This window comes from Trachurus trachurus (assembly GCF_905171665.1).
Source record: "Trachurus trachurus genome assembly, chromosome: 13".
In the NCBI taxonomy this organism is placed as follows: Eukaryota; Metazoa; Chordata; class Actinopteri; order Carangiformes; family Carangidae; genus Trachurus; species Trachurus trachurus.
The window spans coordinates 34163242-34181765 of NC_139892.1; the positions used below are offsets into that span (position 1 = coordinate 34163242).

General features: G+C 41.2%; 1 protein-coding gene across 1 annotated transcript; it reads right to left on the reverse strand.

Annotated features, from left to right (window-relative positions):
• Nucleotides 1-16643: 16643 nt before the first annotated feature.
• On the reverse strand, nt 16644-18169 carry med29 (mediator complex subunit 29). The gene is made up of 4 exons (XM_083984688.1): nt 17964-18169; nt 17778-17836; nt 17592-17676; nt 16644-17194 (listed from the first exon to the last, which is right to left on the reverse strand). Exons 1-4 carry the CDS (start codon nt 18162-18164, stop codon nt 16973-16975), a joined length of 567 nt encoding a protein of 188 aa, XP_083840814.1. The 5' UTR covers nt 18165-18169; the 3' UTR covers nt 16644-16972.
• Between the last annotated feature and the right edge of the window lie 355 nt (nt 18170-18524).

Below are 18524 nucleotides of genomic sequence, written 5' to 3' on the forward strand. Positions count from 1 at the left end.
TTTCTTTCTTTTTCTTCTTCCAAGGAAGTCATACTTCCCATAGGCGAAAACTCACCAAACTTTACAGAAATGTCCGGCCCCATGCCAGATTTACTCAACACCAAGGACATGTGCCCTCCCCTCCTAGGGGGGGCACAATAAGCGTTTAAATTTAAAAACTTTCAAAATTCCTACCAAACCAACGATACATGCTACAGTTTTGCAACTTTCACCAAAATGTAGCCCTACTGCTGAAACTTTTGTCCACTTAAACTTATTACAAATTATGAAGTCCATCACTCTGTTTTTTTTTTTTTAACTTTTAAACTTTTAAAACCTCCTCCCACAATTTTTGCTCAATTGTCACCAAACTTGCTGCAGAGCATCTTCAGACTGTCCTCCACAAAACTTGTTTCTTGGATTTTTGATTTGTCAAAAATTGAGCCCACAGTGCATGAAAACGTTTGACTGTAAACAGTACTGTAAACATATACCATCCAATTCCTGCTGAATACATTTTCAATCTTGAGAATATATAATATTTTGGAGTCCTGGTTGATGAAGTTTAGCAAATATCAGAATTTTATCTCAAAAACTGAATTTTTGAGAACATTTTGCATTCTGCTCTCATGGGAACCACTGCAGTCAATGTAAGAATGGTATTTTAAAGCATCAGATTTTCTCTTATGAAGCAAAACACTTATCGTTAAAAACAAATCACCAACATTTCCATGCTGTCTAGATGCAATTTATGTATTAACAGATTTTTGTTTAGATAACAGAATTTCTGACATTTTGACCATTTTTGAAATCTGCTTTACCAACAGCTGCCCAGACACTGACTCCCTGAGTCTATTTGAGAAGTCACACAGCAAGCCTCTCTTCCAGATAATTAGCTCAGTGAGTTAAGAGCTGGTTCTTGGTGCGATGGGATGTGGGATCGAGACCCAGCAAGGGTGATGATAATGACATATCAAAATGCCAGATGTTCTCATGGTGACATCACACCAAGCCTCTAAATTAAAAAAAAAAAAAAGAAGCTTGCACCGGAACATGGGCGAAAGCTCACAAAATTTTGCACTAAGGTCCAGTCTTATCTTCCTCTTTCTACTTCCAAGGAAATCATACTTCCCATGGGCGAAAACTCACCAAACCTTACAGAAATGTCCAACCCCATGCCAGATCCCATGTATTATCAGATTTTTGTTTAGATAACAGAATTTCTGAGATTCTGACAATTTTTGAAATCTGCCTTGACAACTGCTGCCTGGTCTCGGTCTCCCTGATATAATTGATTTTTTTTTTCTTGGTTGGTTGGTTTACTTTATTAATCCCTGTGAAGGGAAATTAATCGTCACCCTGTATGTACAAACATCCAACACACAATACTACAACATGACAAGCATTGACAACTCAGGCAATACAATAAGTGCAATGCAATGCATTGAATACATTAGTGTGTAACTAGTTCTCAATGCAAACAAATATGCAGTCATTTAAATCTGAAAACATGTCACAATGCACTTCAATTAAGTTATTGGATATTTGACAGACATTCGCCACTCCAACATTTTAAGTGTACCCGTAGCTACTGCAGACTTTACCGTAAACACACAGAGACTACAGTGTGTACCGACTTCCTGTTTTCAAAATAAAAATGTGGGATATTTAAAGCAGAGATACTGTAACGTAATAACTACACTCGCTGCATGAGATACATCTTGTTTTTACATTTTACATATCTAAATATTTTGTATTAATTTTTATATGTAGATAAAGTGAATATATTGGGAAAACTTGTTACAGTTAGACCTAACATCCTGACTGTATAACTAAAGCAGGATTCGTATAATTATTAACCTATTTTTTATTTATGCATATTTAGTCATTTTTGTGGTTTAATATCAATTGAAATATTGTTGAAAGTGCATGAATCTTTAATTAGGTTGAATTTTCAACATTGTTTCAATGTTTGTGTTGATAGAAATACCATTGAAATTCCATGTATCTTTAGTTAGAAAATCAACATGGTTTCAATATTAGTTAAGGGTGGAAACTGATGAAGAATCAACATCACAGTTCAACCTGGATTCACTTAATGACAATGACAACTGAATGTTGGTATAACACCGTTTCAGTGATTCTTTGCTATCTGGTCAGGTACTGTATAAAAGGAGAAGGGCAGGATGGATATCCACCCCCAACAACCTGCCTGTTTGTTTCTCCTCCTGTGTCAGATACCACTAAAGGTAAGTGAACATTTGATGGTTTACCACCTATCAACTGAAATTCATACATAATAATAAATAAATAGATTGTTCTCTTAAATCATTCAGGTTTACAATCACTGAGGTCACTATACTGCTGCAAAAGACTACACAGTCAGCTTGTTTTGTTGTCTTTCCAGAGATGGCGTCACATTTTCAGGTGGTCTTCCTCCTCTGTTTCACTGGTGGACTGTTGTTTGAAGGAGCTGTGAGTACAACTCTCTGATACCCAGTTAATGAAAACAAACAGTGCTAAAGAACATGACCCTAGCTTAAATAGACAAAATACCAGTCTCAGCCCATTACAGAGGGACTGCTGACACTGATATTAACAATCTGCTCTCTATGTTCTCAGACGTCCACCTCCAATGAAATCAATGTACCAGGTTTGTAGCTGCTTTTCTTTTCTTTTTTATTATTAATATTAATATTATTTATCACATTGTATGTTTACATTGTTTGTGTCATGTGCTTAATGATGTTAACTAATCAAATCTAATGTTGGGGTTTCCTGAAGAGACACTGGGCCACATTTGGCACAAGGCTGTCAGAAACATCATCATACTGTACATACAGACTTTACTCTTGGTGTTAAATGTAAATGTCTAAATGAAAGCTGAAACATTTCAATCAGTAGTAGCAATATTTAGTATTTCTAACTATCTAATGAACTTTGCAGCAGTTACTCCCAGCCATGTACAGTAGACTAGAGGCAGAGTACAAGTGCATTGGGACAAGTAACTACATGTAGACTATCGCTCTACTTTACAGGTGCTCTGTCAACCATTAATGAGAGTTGTTAGCTTTCCTCCACCTGAATGAGATTTATTTTCAATCCACCATTATTATCTAACTATCTAACTCTGTTACAGGTGACTGTCCCTCTGGTTGGACTGGGTTTGGCTCTCGCTGTTTCATCTACCAAGCCGTTGCCAAGGATGCGGCTGATGCAGAGGTATTAGAACAATATGATCACACAGTAAATGTGTATTGCTTCAATACAAAACAATGTGTAATGTTGTGTGTCTGTGTAATATGTTAGAATGGTTCTCAACTGGCTGTTTACATTAAGAAACATTTTCCAACCCACTACAGTATCATAATTTTCTGCTGGTTGGAAGGGACAGGCAATGCCTGTGTGTAAGGTAGCTTGTGATAAGAGAAAACAAAACACATGATGGAGAGAAAAGAAAAAAAAAGAACATCGGCAAACAATCGATCAATCAGTCAATCATTCATATTTCGTCCCCTTCCCTGCTTCTTCCTCTTCTCTCCCACTCCTCCCCATAATGGAATAATACAAAACAGTATAGGAGTCAAATCTCAAAATTGTAAAACGAATTACAACTTTTATATGTTTTTTTTTTAAAAGCATAAAATGTTTATAAATAACTGAGGGATAATTTTACAAGTGTTTATTTTAATAAATGGCAATCACTTTTTTCATCCATATACTACACTGTATTTCTAAATGCGAAGAACTTGATACATTTTGTCACAGAAAACCATGTCCTTCAGTGTGACACCTTGTTCTGATTTTAAATCGGGCAATTCCACAAACAACTTTATTTAATTGAAGGACCCCATTCAAATTCCTGTTACTGAAGCCTCTTATGAAGCCAATATGGTAAATTCTTGTCTCAGCATTATTCAAATATTTAACTTTTTCCGAACCACCATGAAAGTGTTCAGTTTTGTTGTCTTTTGGTGTGACGTCACAAAATTATATTTCTTGATTAAAAACTGTTGGTTAAACTACATAATTACGGAGAATTAAAATGCTAACTGGTAACCTCTAAAGATAGGTTAGCTAGGAATAGAACAGTAATTAAAGCAGAACTAAGCGGAATGTTTGTGTTAATATAAGTCTTAAATAGTTAGCCTATATCTTCTGACGGCAATCACTTACATAGAGTGTTTGGTCTGAAACACGGGTCTGTCAGTCACGCTGCTCTGCTGTAGCCGAGGAGAAAACTTTCCTTGTATCCTACAACCTTTATCCAATGAGGAGAGAGAACGGCATGAAGGGCTGTGTGTGCAGCCAAGGGATGCGCGTGAATGTGGTGACGTAGCGACGAGGACCAATAGATCCATGACGAGGGCGGGGACTGCTAACTCCATCGGCTGACAAGAAGTTAGCTAAAACGACCGGATCGCTTACTTCTGCTTTAACTAACACAAAAGGCTGAAATGTCCTTTAGTGTGACACGATTTGTCCTTCAGTGTGACACCTTTGGTAGGCTTTAGCTGTCAAGCTGGACAAGGACAAATATGTCACACTGGAGGACAAGGTCTCTTTAAAAAAGCATTTTAAACAATTAAATAAGATTTTTTTTTTTTTTTTTTTACAAATTTTCTTATCATATTATCATCATTCACCTTGGATTATTTCAATTTTTTCAACAGTTTTGAAAAGTTGACATCAAAGTTTGACTCGCATTCATTGCATTTATTGAAAACAGTCAACAAGTCATGGGGAAAAAATGTTATTCATAATTTCTCATTAAATAGATAACACTATATGAAAATAAGTGTCTCACAATTAAGATAAATCTGTCTCATGCTATTTGTGTAGTATTGAAGTTTTTCTTAAAGCAGAAGTAAGTGGTCCGGTCGTTTTCGCTAATGCTGCGTTCCAGGCAGGCTTTTGAAATCGTAAATTACAGCTTCAAGTCACAACTTACGACTTTGTAGCGTTCCAGGCAACCCACTCGTGTTTTTCCGACCTGTTTTACCGGTGAAAGTCACTATAACGGCCACTCGTAACTTCCGACCGGTGAACTCGTACCAGATCGAACTGGTACGACTTCACGGTCGGAAAAATACGAGTTTCCTTGAACGCACCATAACAGTCCTTGTCCCTACGTCGCCACATTCACGGCGTTCCTTGGCTGCACACACAGCCCTGCATGCCGTTCTCTCTCCTCATTGGATAAAAACTGTAGGATACGATAAATGTTTTCTCCTCGGCTCAGAGCAGAGCAGAGTGACTGACAGACCCGTGTTTCAGACCAAACACTCTATGTAAGTGATTGCTGTCGGAAGATATAACTATTTAAGACTTATATTAACACAAATATATCACTTACTTCTGCTTTAATTTATTTTACGTCACACCATAGGACACATTTATGGTGCAGGTCAGAGAAGATGTTCAAAAAAACAGTGAAAAAATTGAAAAAGTATATTCTCAAACATCAGATTTCGAACTACATGAATATAAATTTGTTTTACTTCTTATTTGTCAACAACCGATATGTAGGTATATGTATATTTCTCTCATTTCATTACCTTGGTCATCAGGTCACCTGCATCAGTCTTGGTGGGAAATTAGCCTCCATCCACAGCGCTGAAGAACACGAGTTCGTCAGGGACCTGATTCGGAAAAACAGTGGCTCTGATAAACGTTCCTGGATTGGAGCCCATGACCTGATGAAGGTGAAACATTTAGACACAAAGCATCTGATGTGCCCTGTGCTTAAAGAGGTAACCTGTACTTTCTCTTCCAGGAGTCCACATGGATGTGGAGTGATGGCTCAAAGTTTGACTACAACGCCTGGGCTAAAGGGCAACCCGACAACGCAGGGAAAAAAGAACACTGTGTGGAGACTAATTTTCGTGGTATTTATGATTTCTTGACCTTTTACTGGTGATTTGTGTTTGGGATTTGATTATTGGAGCCTTATAACAATGGACAGATCATAACATACTATATAAAGAACAACCATTCATACAGAGTCAAATAATGACTACTGACTCTGCCCTGTTCAGAGATCAGTCATGTTTGATGTCCAGGTGGATGCCAACAGGTATCTGCAAGTGTGCACCACCTGAGTCTGATGTTGTCCCTGTGTCAGCATGTGTTTGTGCAGGTTCAGTCCAAACACATGATGCACATTAGGTTGACTGTTGGTCCACATCTCTCTCTCTCTCTCTCTCTCTCTGCTCTGTTTGGTGACCTGACCAGTGTGAACTCCACCTTCAGCCTATGTCAGCTGTCAGCATGTGTGTAGCAACTGTGAAATATTAACTGTAAATAAACTCTCTCTTCTTCTTACAGATCCGTACTGGAACGATCACAAATGCTCCGAAACAAAACCTTTCGTCTGTGCCAAACCTTTGGGAGTGACAGTGTACCTCAGTACTAACTGATTGTCACATCAGACTTCAGTGACAGCAGTGTGAAGTCAAACACACACAATGTCTTGAGTTCAGTTAATCACAACTAATCACAACACAGTCTTGTTTTTGATTTGCGTGTTCAGTAATTTTGTCAGGGGACATCAGGGATATAAAATCAATCTATGACTATATCCACCTTTTTCCGAACGTCAAAAACGTAGCCTGTTTTGCCGGTTTTGCTCTTCCGGTGGAATTTTATGTTTACGTTTCCATGGTTTCAGTAGTCGCGGTAAATGCATGTATTTTTATTTATTTATTTCCAATGAAAATCTGTAAAAGGCATGGATCATCACACCAGCTTTTAACAGTGGATATCACACAAATGGACATCCGTGTTAAAAGCCAGCGTTAATAGATCCATGCGTTTACCGCAACTATAGACACAGTCGGCAAGCAAGGAAACGTCACTTCCGGTTAGGGCCGTGGGGGAAAACAAACCGTGTCCCCCATACACACTCATGCAAAAACGCGGCATTTTAAACCTTTGTCAAAGGCTTTTTCGCCGTCCTGTCTTAGTTTTAATCACATGTATATGCTGACAGAGAGCTATATTTTTAGAAACTCATCACGATCTGGGTCGATTGTTGTCCGTACATTTAAAAATATTAGGTATTTCACAGTCAGTCATATTTGTCTTCCCCCACGGCTCTGACGCTCTTAGTCGCCGCCGGCCGGCTCTAGACACTCGTAGACACTGCCTGAGTTATTGTGTATTATTTTGCACCGCAAATAAATTCAAAAACCACAACCTGAACTTTTATATCGGAACTTCGCTCATCTTCTCCAAACGTGTAACGCTCTGACCGGAAGTGAAGGTTGCCGACCCTGCTGACTCGGTGTAGGCTATGGCTGTGAAAACTTTATATTTTAAGATGTACGGACAGCAATCGACCCAGATCGTGATGAGTTTTCTAATATATAGCTCTTTGTCAGCATATACATGTGATTAAAACTAAGACAGGACGGCGAACAAGCGTTTGACAAAGGTTTAAAATGCCGCCTTTTTGCATGAGTGTGTATGGGGAAAACGGTTTGTTTTCCCCCACGGCCCTAACCGGAAGTGACGTTTCCTTGCTTGCCAACTGTGTCTATGACAACGACTGAAAACCATGAAAACGTAACCGGCAAAACCGACTTCCGGGTTTGCCCATAGATGACGTTCGGAAAATTGTGGATAGGCAGGTCAGAGATTTGACCTGGTCCTGTCCTCTTTCTCTTTCTTCCCTTCATTTCATTGGTTCTTGTTCTTCAGTGGTGGTGGAGTGTTGGATTTTGATCCTTCAGTATAAACTGTATTTCTGCTGAATCCAACAACTTTTGAAATAAACAGACAGAGCATGAAGCAGTAGTCATGTCCATTTACTGTCATTGCATACACTTTGATACAAACAGGGAAATGAAAACAACACAGAACTGAGCATGAACGGAGGAGAGAAAAAACAGCCACATGTCTTCTTTCACCCGAGTCATTATACAGACAAAACCTTTCTGAATCAAATAAGCAGCTGCACTTTGTTTAACATACAATTATATAATTATATATATATAATAATGATAATAATAAAATAAAATCACAGGTGTCTAACAAAGTAGGGGAGAGCCGGGTCGATTGATACACTTTTCATTTAAACGTCTTTTTCAAAGATGACGTTATGTAGCTACACAAACATTTTTATCATGTGATCAACAACTCACATATGTATTCTCTTAGTTACAAGTGTAATTTAACACATATGTTGGATGATCGCGCTGTTTTATAACTTTGAACGTAAGTTGACATTTGTCTCAAACGCCCCACCTATGCGGGTCGTTTGAGACACAGAGGAGGGACGGTTGAAATAGCATGTTTTAAACAGAAACTACTGACATTACTCTCGTTTTTATGCAGCATATCAGACAACATACTATTGCCAAAATGTCACATCATTTCTCACAATATAAATAGGTCAAATAAATATTTTTGTCCCGTGCGCAATTGTCAAGATCCGCATTTCGATTAAACTCGCCTTTCTTCTTTTGTACGAGTTGTTGGATGACTGCATTTTCATTTAATTTACTTATTTCCCTGTCCTAAGTCATGTTTATGGATACACAGTTGAACATATTGTCATTTTACCCTCGGCATTTTCCCCTCACTTTGCTGAATATCTGTTGATTCATGTCATAAACACGAACATTAAAAATATCTGGTGTTTATTAAAAATAGCCTACGTTGTTCATTCAAATCAGTTGTTGTTCATTGTAGAACAATAGGGTATTACTGTAATACGGTGATTTATATACAGATATTGATCGCGCAGTGTGACCACAATCACTACGCACGGAGGAGTGAGGGACATTTGAAACAGCTGTATCAATCGTCCCTGCAGGGACTACTGACACTTTAACCTGTTTTGCCCCTAAAATTCAAAACTATGACATTTCATAGTTTAGGACCTGTTTATGTACGAATTCATCTGTTGTTAGGTCATATTATTATTGCATGAAACACACAATACAACTTTTGATCACAAAAAAACTACCGCACGTAACATTTTACTTTCCGTAGTAAAAAACAGGTTCGCGCTAATAACTTTTGAATGGCATGACGTAATTTCACGAGCTTTCCCAGGATTGGTCGGTGTTGAGTGCTGAACATAGTGACAAAATCTGACGGCTCAAGCTTGTGTGGTTTTCGAGGAAATCGCTGTGTATCAATCGTCCCGTGTATCAATCGACCCGGCGCTCCCCTAAACTAAAACTAGAAACCTTTTAAGGCCCAAATCAGCTCCAAGTTCAGATGGTTAGCAGACTCAGTGAGCTCCAGTGTTGTGAATGGTTTTTTGGTTCAGCCTGTCAGAACAGGCAAAATCTGGGAATCAGACATAGATTGATGTTTAGAAAAATCACAACTTTTATCCAAAGCAAAACAGGACATTTCTACATTTAGTAGTTCTATTATTCTATTAGTTCTATTATATTAATGTCAAATAGGTCAATGGTTGTATGTATGATTCGTCACTTGACATGGCACAGGCTGATCGATTGACACACTCTGCAACGAACCTGGCAACCCGACTGCTGGAATTATTTTTTGTTGTTGCGACTACGTTCTCGAGACACTAGATGGCGGTGTTCTGCTCATTCTCCATATTCAACCTATTCTTCTTCTGTGCAGTTGTAAGAGTCAAGATTTTGCAAGAGCTCATAAATGTAGAAAGAGAGGATGTGTGAAGTAGCTTGAACCCAAATACTCTAGTGAGGTACTCATACAGTTAGTCAGGTGCAAATATGACTTGACCCCAAAAAAATTCTAACAAAAGGTTTCTCAGTTGTTTTTTATAGTATTAGATTAATAACATACTAAAAGTTTACCAAAATTTGACCACTAGAAAGGTGTTATTTTCAAGATGGCGTCCAAGATGGATAGGAAGCCTGAGGAGACACCACAGGTGAATAGAGTCAATTTTTAAACTAACAGATATCACCATGAAACTTCCCAAGTTTATCACTTACATTAAGACAAATATTTTTTGTATTACAAGTTTTGTCAAATTGTATGTTTAAATATGTAAATGAGGCAATATCTCATTAAATATGCGCTAATTTGCATACATTTCCAGAACCGAAATCTGAACAATGAATAAAAGCCACTTTCAAAATTCTTGTTTTATTTTGTTGACATACTAGAGTCAGAAGTTTTTACAGAGGGGATTTTGGATATCTCTCTTCTCTATCACTCTGTAAATGAGAAAATACTGTCACCAGCCCTAAAAATTCAAGTTGGTCGTGTTTTTAGGAGTAAAATGTTGTATAAATCAGGCTATGAATGATATATCAACAATCCCCTCTGTAAAAACCTTCAGAATATAGAAAGGGATCAAACTGGAAGGTTTGGTGTCTGTAAGTGCTGCTGAAGTGGCGATTTCGGGCTCTTATACAACATTTTACTCCTAAAAACACAACGATATTTGAATTTTTAGGGCTGCTAGTATTTTCTCATAATGAGATATTGCCTAATTTACATATTTAAACATACAATTTGACAAAACTTGTAATACAAAAAATATTTGTCTTAATGTAAGTGATAAACTTGGGAAGTTTCATGGTGATATCTGTTAGTTAAAAATTTTACCCTATTCACCTGTGGTGTCTCCTCAGGCTTCCTATCCATCTTGGACGCCATCTTGAAAATAACACCTTTCTAGAGGCCAAATTTTGGTAAACTTTTAGTATGTTATTAAGGACATCTAATACTATAAAAAACAGCTGAGAAACCTTTTGTTAGAATTTTTTTAGGGTTAGGTGTTTTTTTTTCATATATGCACCCGCCTATTTGGGCCACAGCCATCTCCCTCTCCGGCTGGGCCGAAGCCACATCCACCCTCCATGTTACCCACCTGCAGCCTTCCACCAGTCCCTCATCTGCATGGGTTCCAGTCTCCACCCCCTGCCCCAACTCTGCCACAGCCTCCAGTCCTATTTCCAGCTGGGCACAGCCACCTCCTGTTCTCTCTCCGGGGTCTCAGCAGACACCCAACGGCACCCAGCTCGCTTATTTAATGGGCAAGTTTGAGGAGGATTGTATTTATAACTCTGGAACCCAACTCCTTGAGAGAGGTTGGACTCTCTTCCACTCTGGAGTTGCCCATGGTGAGAGGCGGCGAGCTGGTGTGGGCTTACTCATAGCTCCCCAGCTCAGCCGCCATGTGTTGGAGTTCTCCCCACTTAACGAGAGGGTCGCTTCCCTGTGCCTTCGGGTCGGGGATAGGTCTCTCACTGTCGTTTCGGCCTACGGGCCGAACGGCAGTGCAGAGTACCCGGCCTTCCTGGAGGCCCTGGGAGGGGTGCTGGAAAGTGCCCCAACTGGGGACTCCATCGTTCTGTTGGGGGACTTCAACACTCACGTGGGCAGCGACAGTGTTACCTGGAGAGGTGTGATTGGGAGGAACGGCCTCCCCGATCTGAACCCGAGTGGTGTTTTGTTATTGGACTTCTGTGCTAGCCACAGTCTGTCCATAACGAACACCATGTTCAAGCATAAGGGTGTCCATCAGTGCACGTGGCACCAGGACACCCTAGGACGGAGGTCAATGATCGACTTTGTAGTCGTGTCATCTGACCTCCGGCCGTATGTCTTGGACACTCGGGTGAAGAGAGGGGCTGAGCTGTCAACTGATCACCACCTGGTGGTGAGTTGGATCCGCTGGCAGGGGAGGAAGCTGGTCAGACCTGGAAGACCCAAGCGTATCGTGAGGGTCTGCTGGGAACGTCTGGCAGAATCCCTTGTCAGGGAGGTCTTCAACTCCCACCTCCAGGAGAGCTTTGACCGGATTCCGAGGGAGGCATTGAGTCTGAATGGACCATGTTCTCCACTTCCATTGTTGACGCGGCCATCCGGAGTTGCGGCCGTAAGGTCTCCGGCGCCTGTCGCGGTGGCAATCCCCGAACCCGGTGGTGGACACCGGAAGTAAGGGATGCCGTCAAGCTGAAGAAGGAGTCCTACCAAGCCTGGCTAGCTCGGGGGACCCCCGAGGCAGCTGACGGGTACCGGCAGGCCAAGCGGACGGCAGCCCGGGCGGTCACAGAAGCAAAAACTCGGGTCTGGGAAAAGTTCGGGGAGGCCATGGAGGAGGACTACCGGTCAGCCTCGAGGAAATTCTGGCAAACCGTCCGACGCCTCAGGAGGGGGAAGCAGTGCTCCGCCAACACTGTTTACAGTGGAGGAGGGGAGCTGTTGACCTCGACCTGGGATATCGTCGGGCGGTGGAAGGAATACTTCGAGGATCTCCTCAATCCCACTGACACGCCTTCCGTCGAGGAAGCAGAGGCTGAGGACTCAGAGGTTGATTCATTCATCACCCAAGCTGAAGTCACTGAGGTAGTCCGGAAGCTCCTCAGTGGCAAGGCACCGGGGGTGGATGAAATCCACCCTGAGTACCTCAAGTCTCTGGATGTTGCGTGGCAGTCGGGGACAGTGCCTCTGGACTGGCAGTGGTGGTCCCTCTCTTCAAAAAGGGGGACCGGAGGGTGTGTTCCAACTACCGGGGGATCACACTCCTCAGCCTCCTCAGTCTATTCCAGGGTGCTGGAGAGGAGAATTTGGCCGATAGTCGAACCTCGGATTCAGGAGGAACAATGCGGTGTTCGTCCTGGCCGTGGAATGCTGGACCAGCTCTACACCCTCCGCAGGGTGCTCGAGGGCGCATGGGAGTTTGCCCAACCAGTCCACATGTGTTTTGTGGACTTGGAGAAGGCTTTCGACCGTGTCCCACGTGGCATCCTGTGGGAGGTGCTCCGAGAGTATGGGGTCGGAGGCCCTCTGCTGAGGGCTGTACGGTCCCTGTATGACCGGAGCAGGAGCTTGGTTCGCATGAGCCGTGTTTCCACTGCAGGAGTTCCTGGTAAAGGGAGGGGGTAGGAACTTCTACAGGAACCGTCCTCTCACTCGGCCCTCTCAGTGGCCGTGTTTCCACTGCAGAGTAGGACCCCGCGGCGACGTCATGAGTTTCGATCGCCGCTTAATCGCTGTGCGACAGTTTCGACCGTGACGTCACCCAGGCAGGTCACAAGCACATGCACAAAAATCATAACAACAACGGAGAAGGATGGAAGGAGCTGAGGCGGTAGGCGCGTTTCTGGTTTGTGTGTTTGTGCACATGGCGGTTGATTGTAATCCTGCTTGAGTTTTTTTTTTTTTTTTACTTTTCACGGCATTGTTTTGCGGCGTGATGGATCCCCAGTGTGTTGAGGTGCGCTGATATTTTCATTTCGCCGCGATGACTCAAACCCCCTCTGAATCTCCTCGGTGCCATAGACTGCAATCAATGTTTGCACCTCACCGTCGGTCCATTTGCGTACATCTTCCTGCTGTTTTCTTGTTGTTTACAGCGGTGTCTGCTAGGCTAATGCTCCGCTTCTGCTCCCCCTTTTAAAAATGCCGGTTGTTTTGGTGCTTTCTGGTAGCGTCAGAGCCTGCTCTAGCTTTAGCCAATCAGCGCCGGGTTAACCTCGAGCCCCACCCAGGAGCTTTTCAGGGCCGAACGGAGTACCTACCCTGGAGTACCAGGGAACCTTCTCATTTTCTGTCTAAAGCATCTAGTGGCAACTGTCCTTGTTTTAACTGTGTCCAATGCCCTAACCAAAGCAGAGGAAACCAGTTCCCCCATCCTAGAACTGGAAAGATGGTGAGAGTTTCCCAAGACGTTCGTGAGGCAATAAATATTTTTTACATTGGAGTGCAGTCCTGTACTTTTTGTATATTTTCTATCTGGACTTTTGTTTTGAGGATTCAGCACCCATTTATACTTTTGGAGGGCTGAGCGCATTGTTTTTGGACTTTCCCAGCTGAACTTGGTGGTATGCCTGAATTGAAGAAGGCATCATAAGCAAAGACTGTATGTGCTTTCTCCCATGACTAAAGTAACAAACATTTTATGCAAACTTGACTTTAACCCTGACACTTCCTTTTGTCCTCTTTGCACATACAGATACATATTTGTCTTGTAGGCCTGGTTTTTCTTCAGAATAGTGATGTAATGTATCACCAACAACAGCTTCAAATTTATCTTATTCATGTAGCACTTTTAATGCTTGGAGCAACACAAAGTGCTTCACAGGGTTAAAAACATTGAAAAGAAAAGAAAAGAAGAAGAAAAAATTAAGAAAACCCAACCCTCCCACCCCCCTTATACACAAACAAACACACATTAACACACGCAGACATGGTTTGGTTGAATGGTCAGCACACATAACTCTTACCCAGAAGACTAGGGTTCAAACCCTGCCCTGGCCCTCCTTTGTCCTGCCACACATGTAACATGTAGTTTTGTGATTTCCTCATTTCTCCACGGGGTGTAAGTCTTTGTAAGTGTAAGTTTTTGTTTCAGATAAAACTGGGTGAGGATGTGAGGGTCGAAGGTCCACTCACACACAATTTCTATGGTAACAAAACAACTCTTAAGGTCTTTGTCTTATTGGATTAGATTAGATAATATTTATTTCAAACCAACAAAATGATAACTCACGTACAACATAACAAGAAAATCCACAGGACACCATATAACCATATATCGAACAGGAACAAACAACAACAACAACAGACACTACAACAACAAACACGGTTTGAAATGGGGATGGAAGAAGCAAAGCTTATATATTTCAACGTTAAGGCAACCAAAACACAAGGTCACTCTCCGAAACCCCTCCTCCCCACAGTCATCTCAGCAATTTACATAATTTATCTCCTCCTCCCGGTTATACATTTCAAACACTCCTTTTCTAAACTTCCTTTTAAATTGATTAACGTTTTTACTGAGTTTAACCTCTACATCTAAACTATTCTAACCTTTCCGACAGATATACACATACTTTTAAGAGTCGATCTTACACTTTGTTGTTGCAATTTGAATTTCCCTCTTAAGTCATCTTCTACAACCTTCCCTCTCATGAAATGAGCCTATATGCCATAAGAATTTATGGATTCAGTATATTTTGTTGTTTTTAAGTTGTGTGGATTTGTCATTTGCTATTAGATAAAAAAAAAAACCTGTTAAAAAGGCCCATTTAGGAACTCAGGATGGAGGAATGTGGGAGAGCCATCACAGAATACAATGTTAAGAATGTCCTCTCTACTAGTGAAGATACAGAGATGGCCCTTCTCATTGTTGAGATGCTCATGTGTCTTTTATCCAGGGATTTGTTGTGTGACAGCCCTTGGCTCCGTCCTGGAGGCTGCAGATCATGGATACGCTGCAGATTCAGGCCCGCAGTTCTGGGATTGCAGGTCAAGGCCTTTTATGGTTTTGCGCTAGTGCCACCTACTGGACGACTGTAAAACCGCTACTAAATCAACTTCCCACCAAAATAATTTGTCAAACAAGTTACAATTTTAAAGAGCAGTGCAGGGCTGTGTGCTAAGTATTTTCCTGTACACGACGCTCCATATGAACAACAGCATCAGCCCATCACCCAGCACAAAGTAGCCAACTGTCACAAACTGGCTCAGTGAATGTGACAAGGAGGAGACCCACACAATCATTTAACTAAGAACATTTATTGTAACTAAAAACATAAACCAAATGAGGTGTGGAAGTCACTTGGAGTCACCATGAATGCAATGCATGGATGAGTGGTCAGCAGGTGGACGGGAGAGAGAGTGAGAGCACATGGCCCAGCTTTCATAGGGTGGAGGACCCAGGTGAAGCGAAGCAGCTGATGACCCTCAATTGGCTTTATGCACCGCTCCATACTTCCTGATCTTAAGCCACCTTTATTTCCTGTCGTTGGACAAACTGATTGACTTCACAACAATGGTCAGACACATCTGGATTCATCTGTTTGTCCAATAATGTAAGACAGGAAATAAAGGAGCTGGCTAAACTTCTGCCCATCTGACGTGTCTACTTCATGAGCTTTTCTTCAGCATTTTCAAATGCTTGGCCAACTGTGCAGAGGATCTGTGTCTTCGTGGTGTGTGGTATAGGTCAAACCCTCCAGGTATTCGACACAGTTTTGCACCAAAGAAAGAAATTAATTCGGTCAAAGATCACTAAATTGTGCAAGTGTGGTGCTTCAACCAAAACAGTCTGTGTGGGAACAACATTATGGAACAATCTCGTTGTGACAATAAGGATAATGCACAGATAGTTTTGCTCCACATTTCTCAGTGGAGTGGAACAGCGGCAGATTCAAATAGTTGTCGATTTATGTTTGTGTTATGAAAACAATTATTTTGTGAGAAATTATTTTACAGAGGTGTAACTCTAATTGCAAGAATTCACATTTGATTTGCAGATATTTTTGTCCATGACTTCACATTGTTTGATACAGGTGTGTGAATGTGTCTTGCACACAATATAATGCAACAATAGCAGCAAAAATGAGTGTGTAAGTTTTTTAATCTGTGATCTGTGGTAAAATAGGATTTGTGCACCTGTAATTTAGAATTTATGAAGGTGTAACTTTTAAGTTTGTGAGAAAAAAAAAATCTCGAAATACACAACTCATGGAGCTGTGACCTCAAATTTACTGATACATAATGCAACTATTGTATACAACTACAAATTCCACTGTTACAGAAGCTCAAGAGTTTTGCACCAAAAATACCTTCATAAATATCTTTAAAAACTGGAGAAAAGTTTTGCTCTTATGAATTCTCCCCATCAATCCATGTGTTAAAGATGAAGCAGTCTTCCTTTGTACATCTTGAATAATGAGAAAACATCAATATCAGTAGAAAGGTTTTTAATGTTCAATAAAAATAAGCTACAAAAGACCTGTGAATATTAAAGTGGCTAGTAGTACAACTCTGTCACCACCTGCTGGTCATCTCCCAACATGACTTTTTGTCAGCAATATATACACAGCACTTATAAAGAAACATAAATTAAAGGAAAAAAACAAACAAACTAAGAACACAAGATCTCGGGAAATCAAACAGCATCTTGACCAATGTTGCACAAAACTGAGATCTGAACATGGTGCAGCCCCAAATATGAAATCCACCCTCTATGCTCAAAGCAGTCACCAGATGCAGAGAAGATACGGAGACAGTCAATGCACATCTACATGATTCCCTGAGGCTTTCCTGCAATCTTCTTGGAGCACTCGAGCAAAGCATTGTGGATATCTTTGGCGCAGGAGATCTGAGACTTGATCATGCCGAGGTACTGGGCGTAAGACATGGACTCGGTCTGCACTGTGTCTGGCTTGGTGGCTGTGGGGACCAGGTTCGGCGAGTGTTTGGCGCTGTCAATACTCTGAGAGAGGCACTCGAAGGCCAGCCGCTGCACAGAGGAGAGAAAAGACTCAAAATGTGTGGCCGATTTTGAGTCTAGGTGTTGTTGTACCTATGTGCTGTGTGTGTCACAGATTAATATGGGCAACATGTTTGTACTGATAACATTTGTTCTATATCTCTCAGCACTCTACATACATTTAGCTACAGCGTAATCTATCTTTGTATTTATTTCTATCTTAAAGAAAGGATATGGTAAATGAATACTGTTTGGCAGGACAATGGATGCTCTTGTCACATATCAAATGTGGCAATAGGTGTAAATAATGTTCAGTTTTTAGGAGGTATGAGTGCTTAATCTCAGTGTTTTGTCACAAACTTTTGTCCAGTGTGTTAAAGTGTATTATTTCCCTTTATAAATCATTATTATTAATGGGTCTTCTTACCAAACACAGCTCCAGCTGATCACAAAGGGCATAAAACTCCTCCAAGCTTTTGTCAAAGCGCTGAACAGAGGTGTCGCTACTTTTGCTGAGGGAGAGCAAATATTCAGTTAAAATCAGACATCATCCAGGGCTGGGACAGTGATGTGAAGTTGTTATTAGTCTGTAATTTAGTAGCTATAGGCTCACATTCCGTTGTCAATGGCCGTGTTGTGTGCTAAATTCAGGGACGCGATCTTCATGAGATTCTGAAAATAGACACATATGGCAATAATATATTGTAAATACACTTAAAGCAGAACACAGCAAACATTTGGGCTTTTGTGACCATGGGCATTTTCGGTTTCATTGTTTAGCGCGATGAAGCACAGTTACCTGAAGACTCTCCTTCAGCTGTGGAATGAGCATCTTAAACCTGTGAACTGGGTCGAAGTCTTGCTGTTGACTCAACTGCTGCTGTTGTTGCTGCTGCTGCTGCTGTTGTTGATGTTGTAGGGAAGCAGCGGACTGTTGTAGCCCGGGCTGAGACATCTGACCGCCGGACAGGACTTGCTGGGAAGCCATCTTACCCAGCATCGACTCGACTCACTCGGCGGAAGGAAAACGAAATATCCGGTGTATTGGTTTTCAAATTAAAAGTGTGTTTATTTATTTAATTACACACAAATATTCGTAGTTATTGTGCTTGTGTGTTGATATGTGTCTCTCCTCTCCTTATGTATTTTTTTTTTGTTTGTTTTTTTTGGCTAAATCATACACACTTTTTTTTTACAGTCTATGACTAGGGCGCTACCGCTTGTCCCGGTACAATCGTGTAAAATAACAATAAAGCTGAGTCAGTTGTGTACACTAATTACAAATTGTATATTAATCTAAGCCAAACGCAATTTAAAGGAAATATTTTAGTCACATGAAAAGTCGAATTTCTAATGTAGG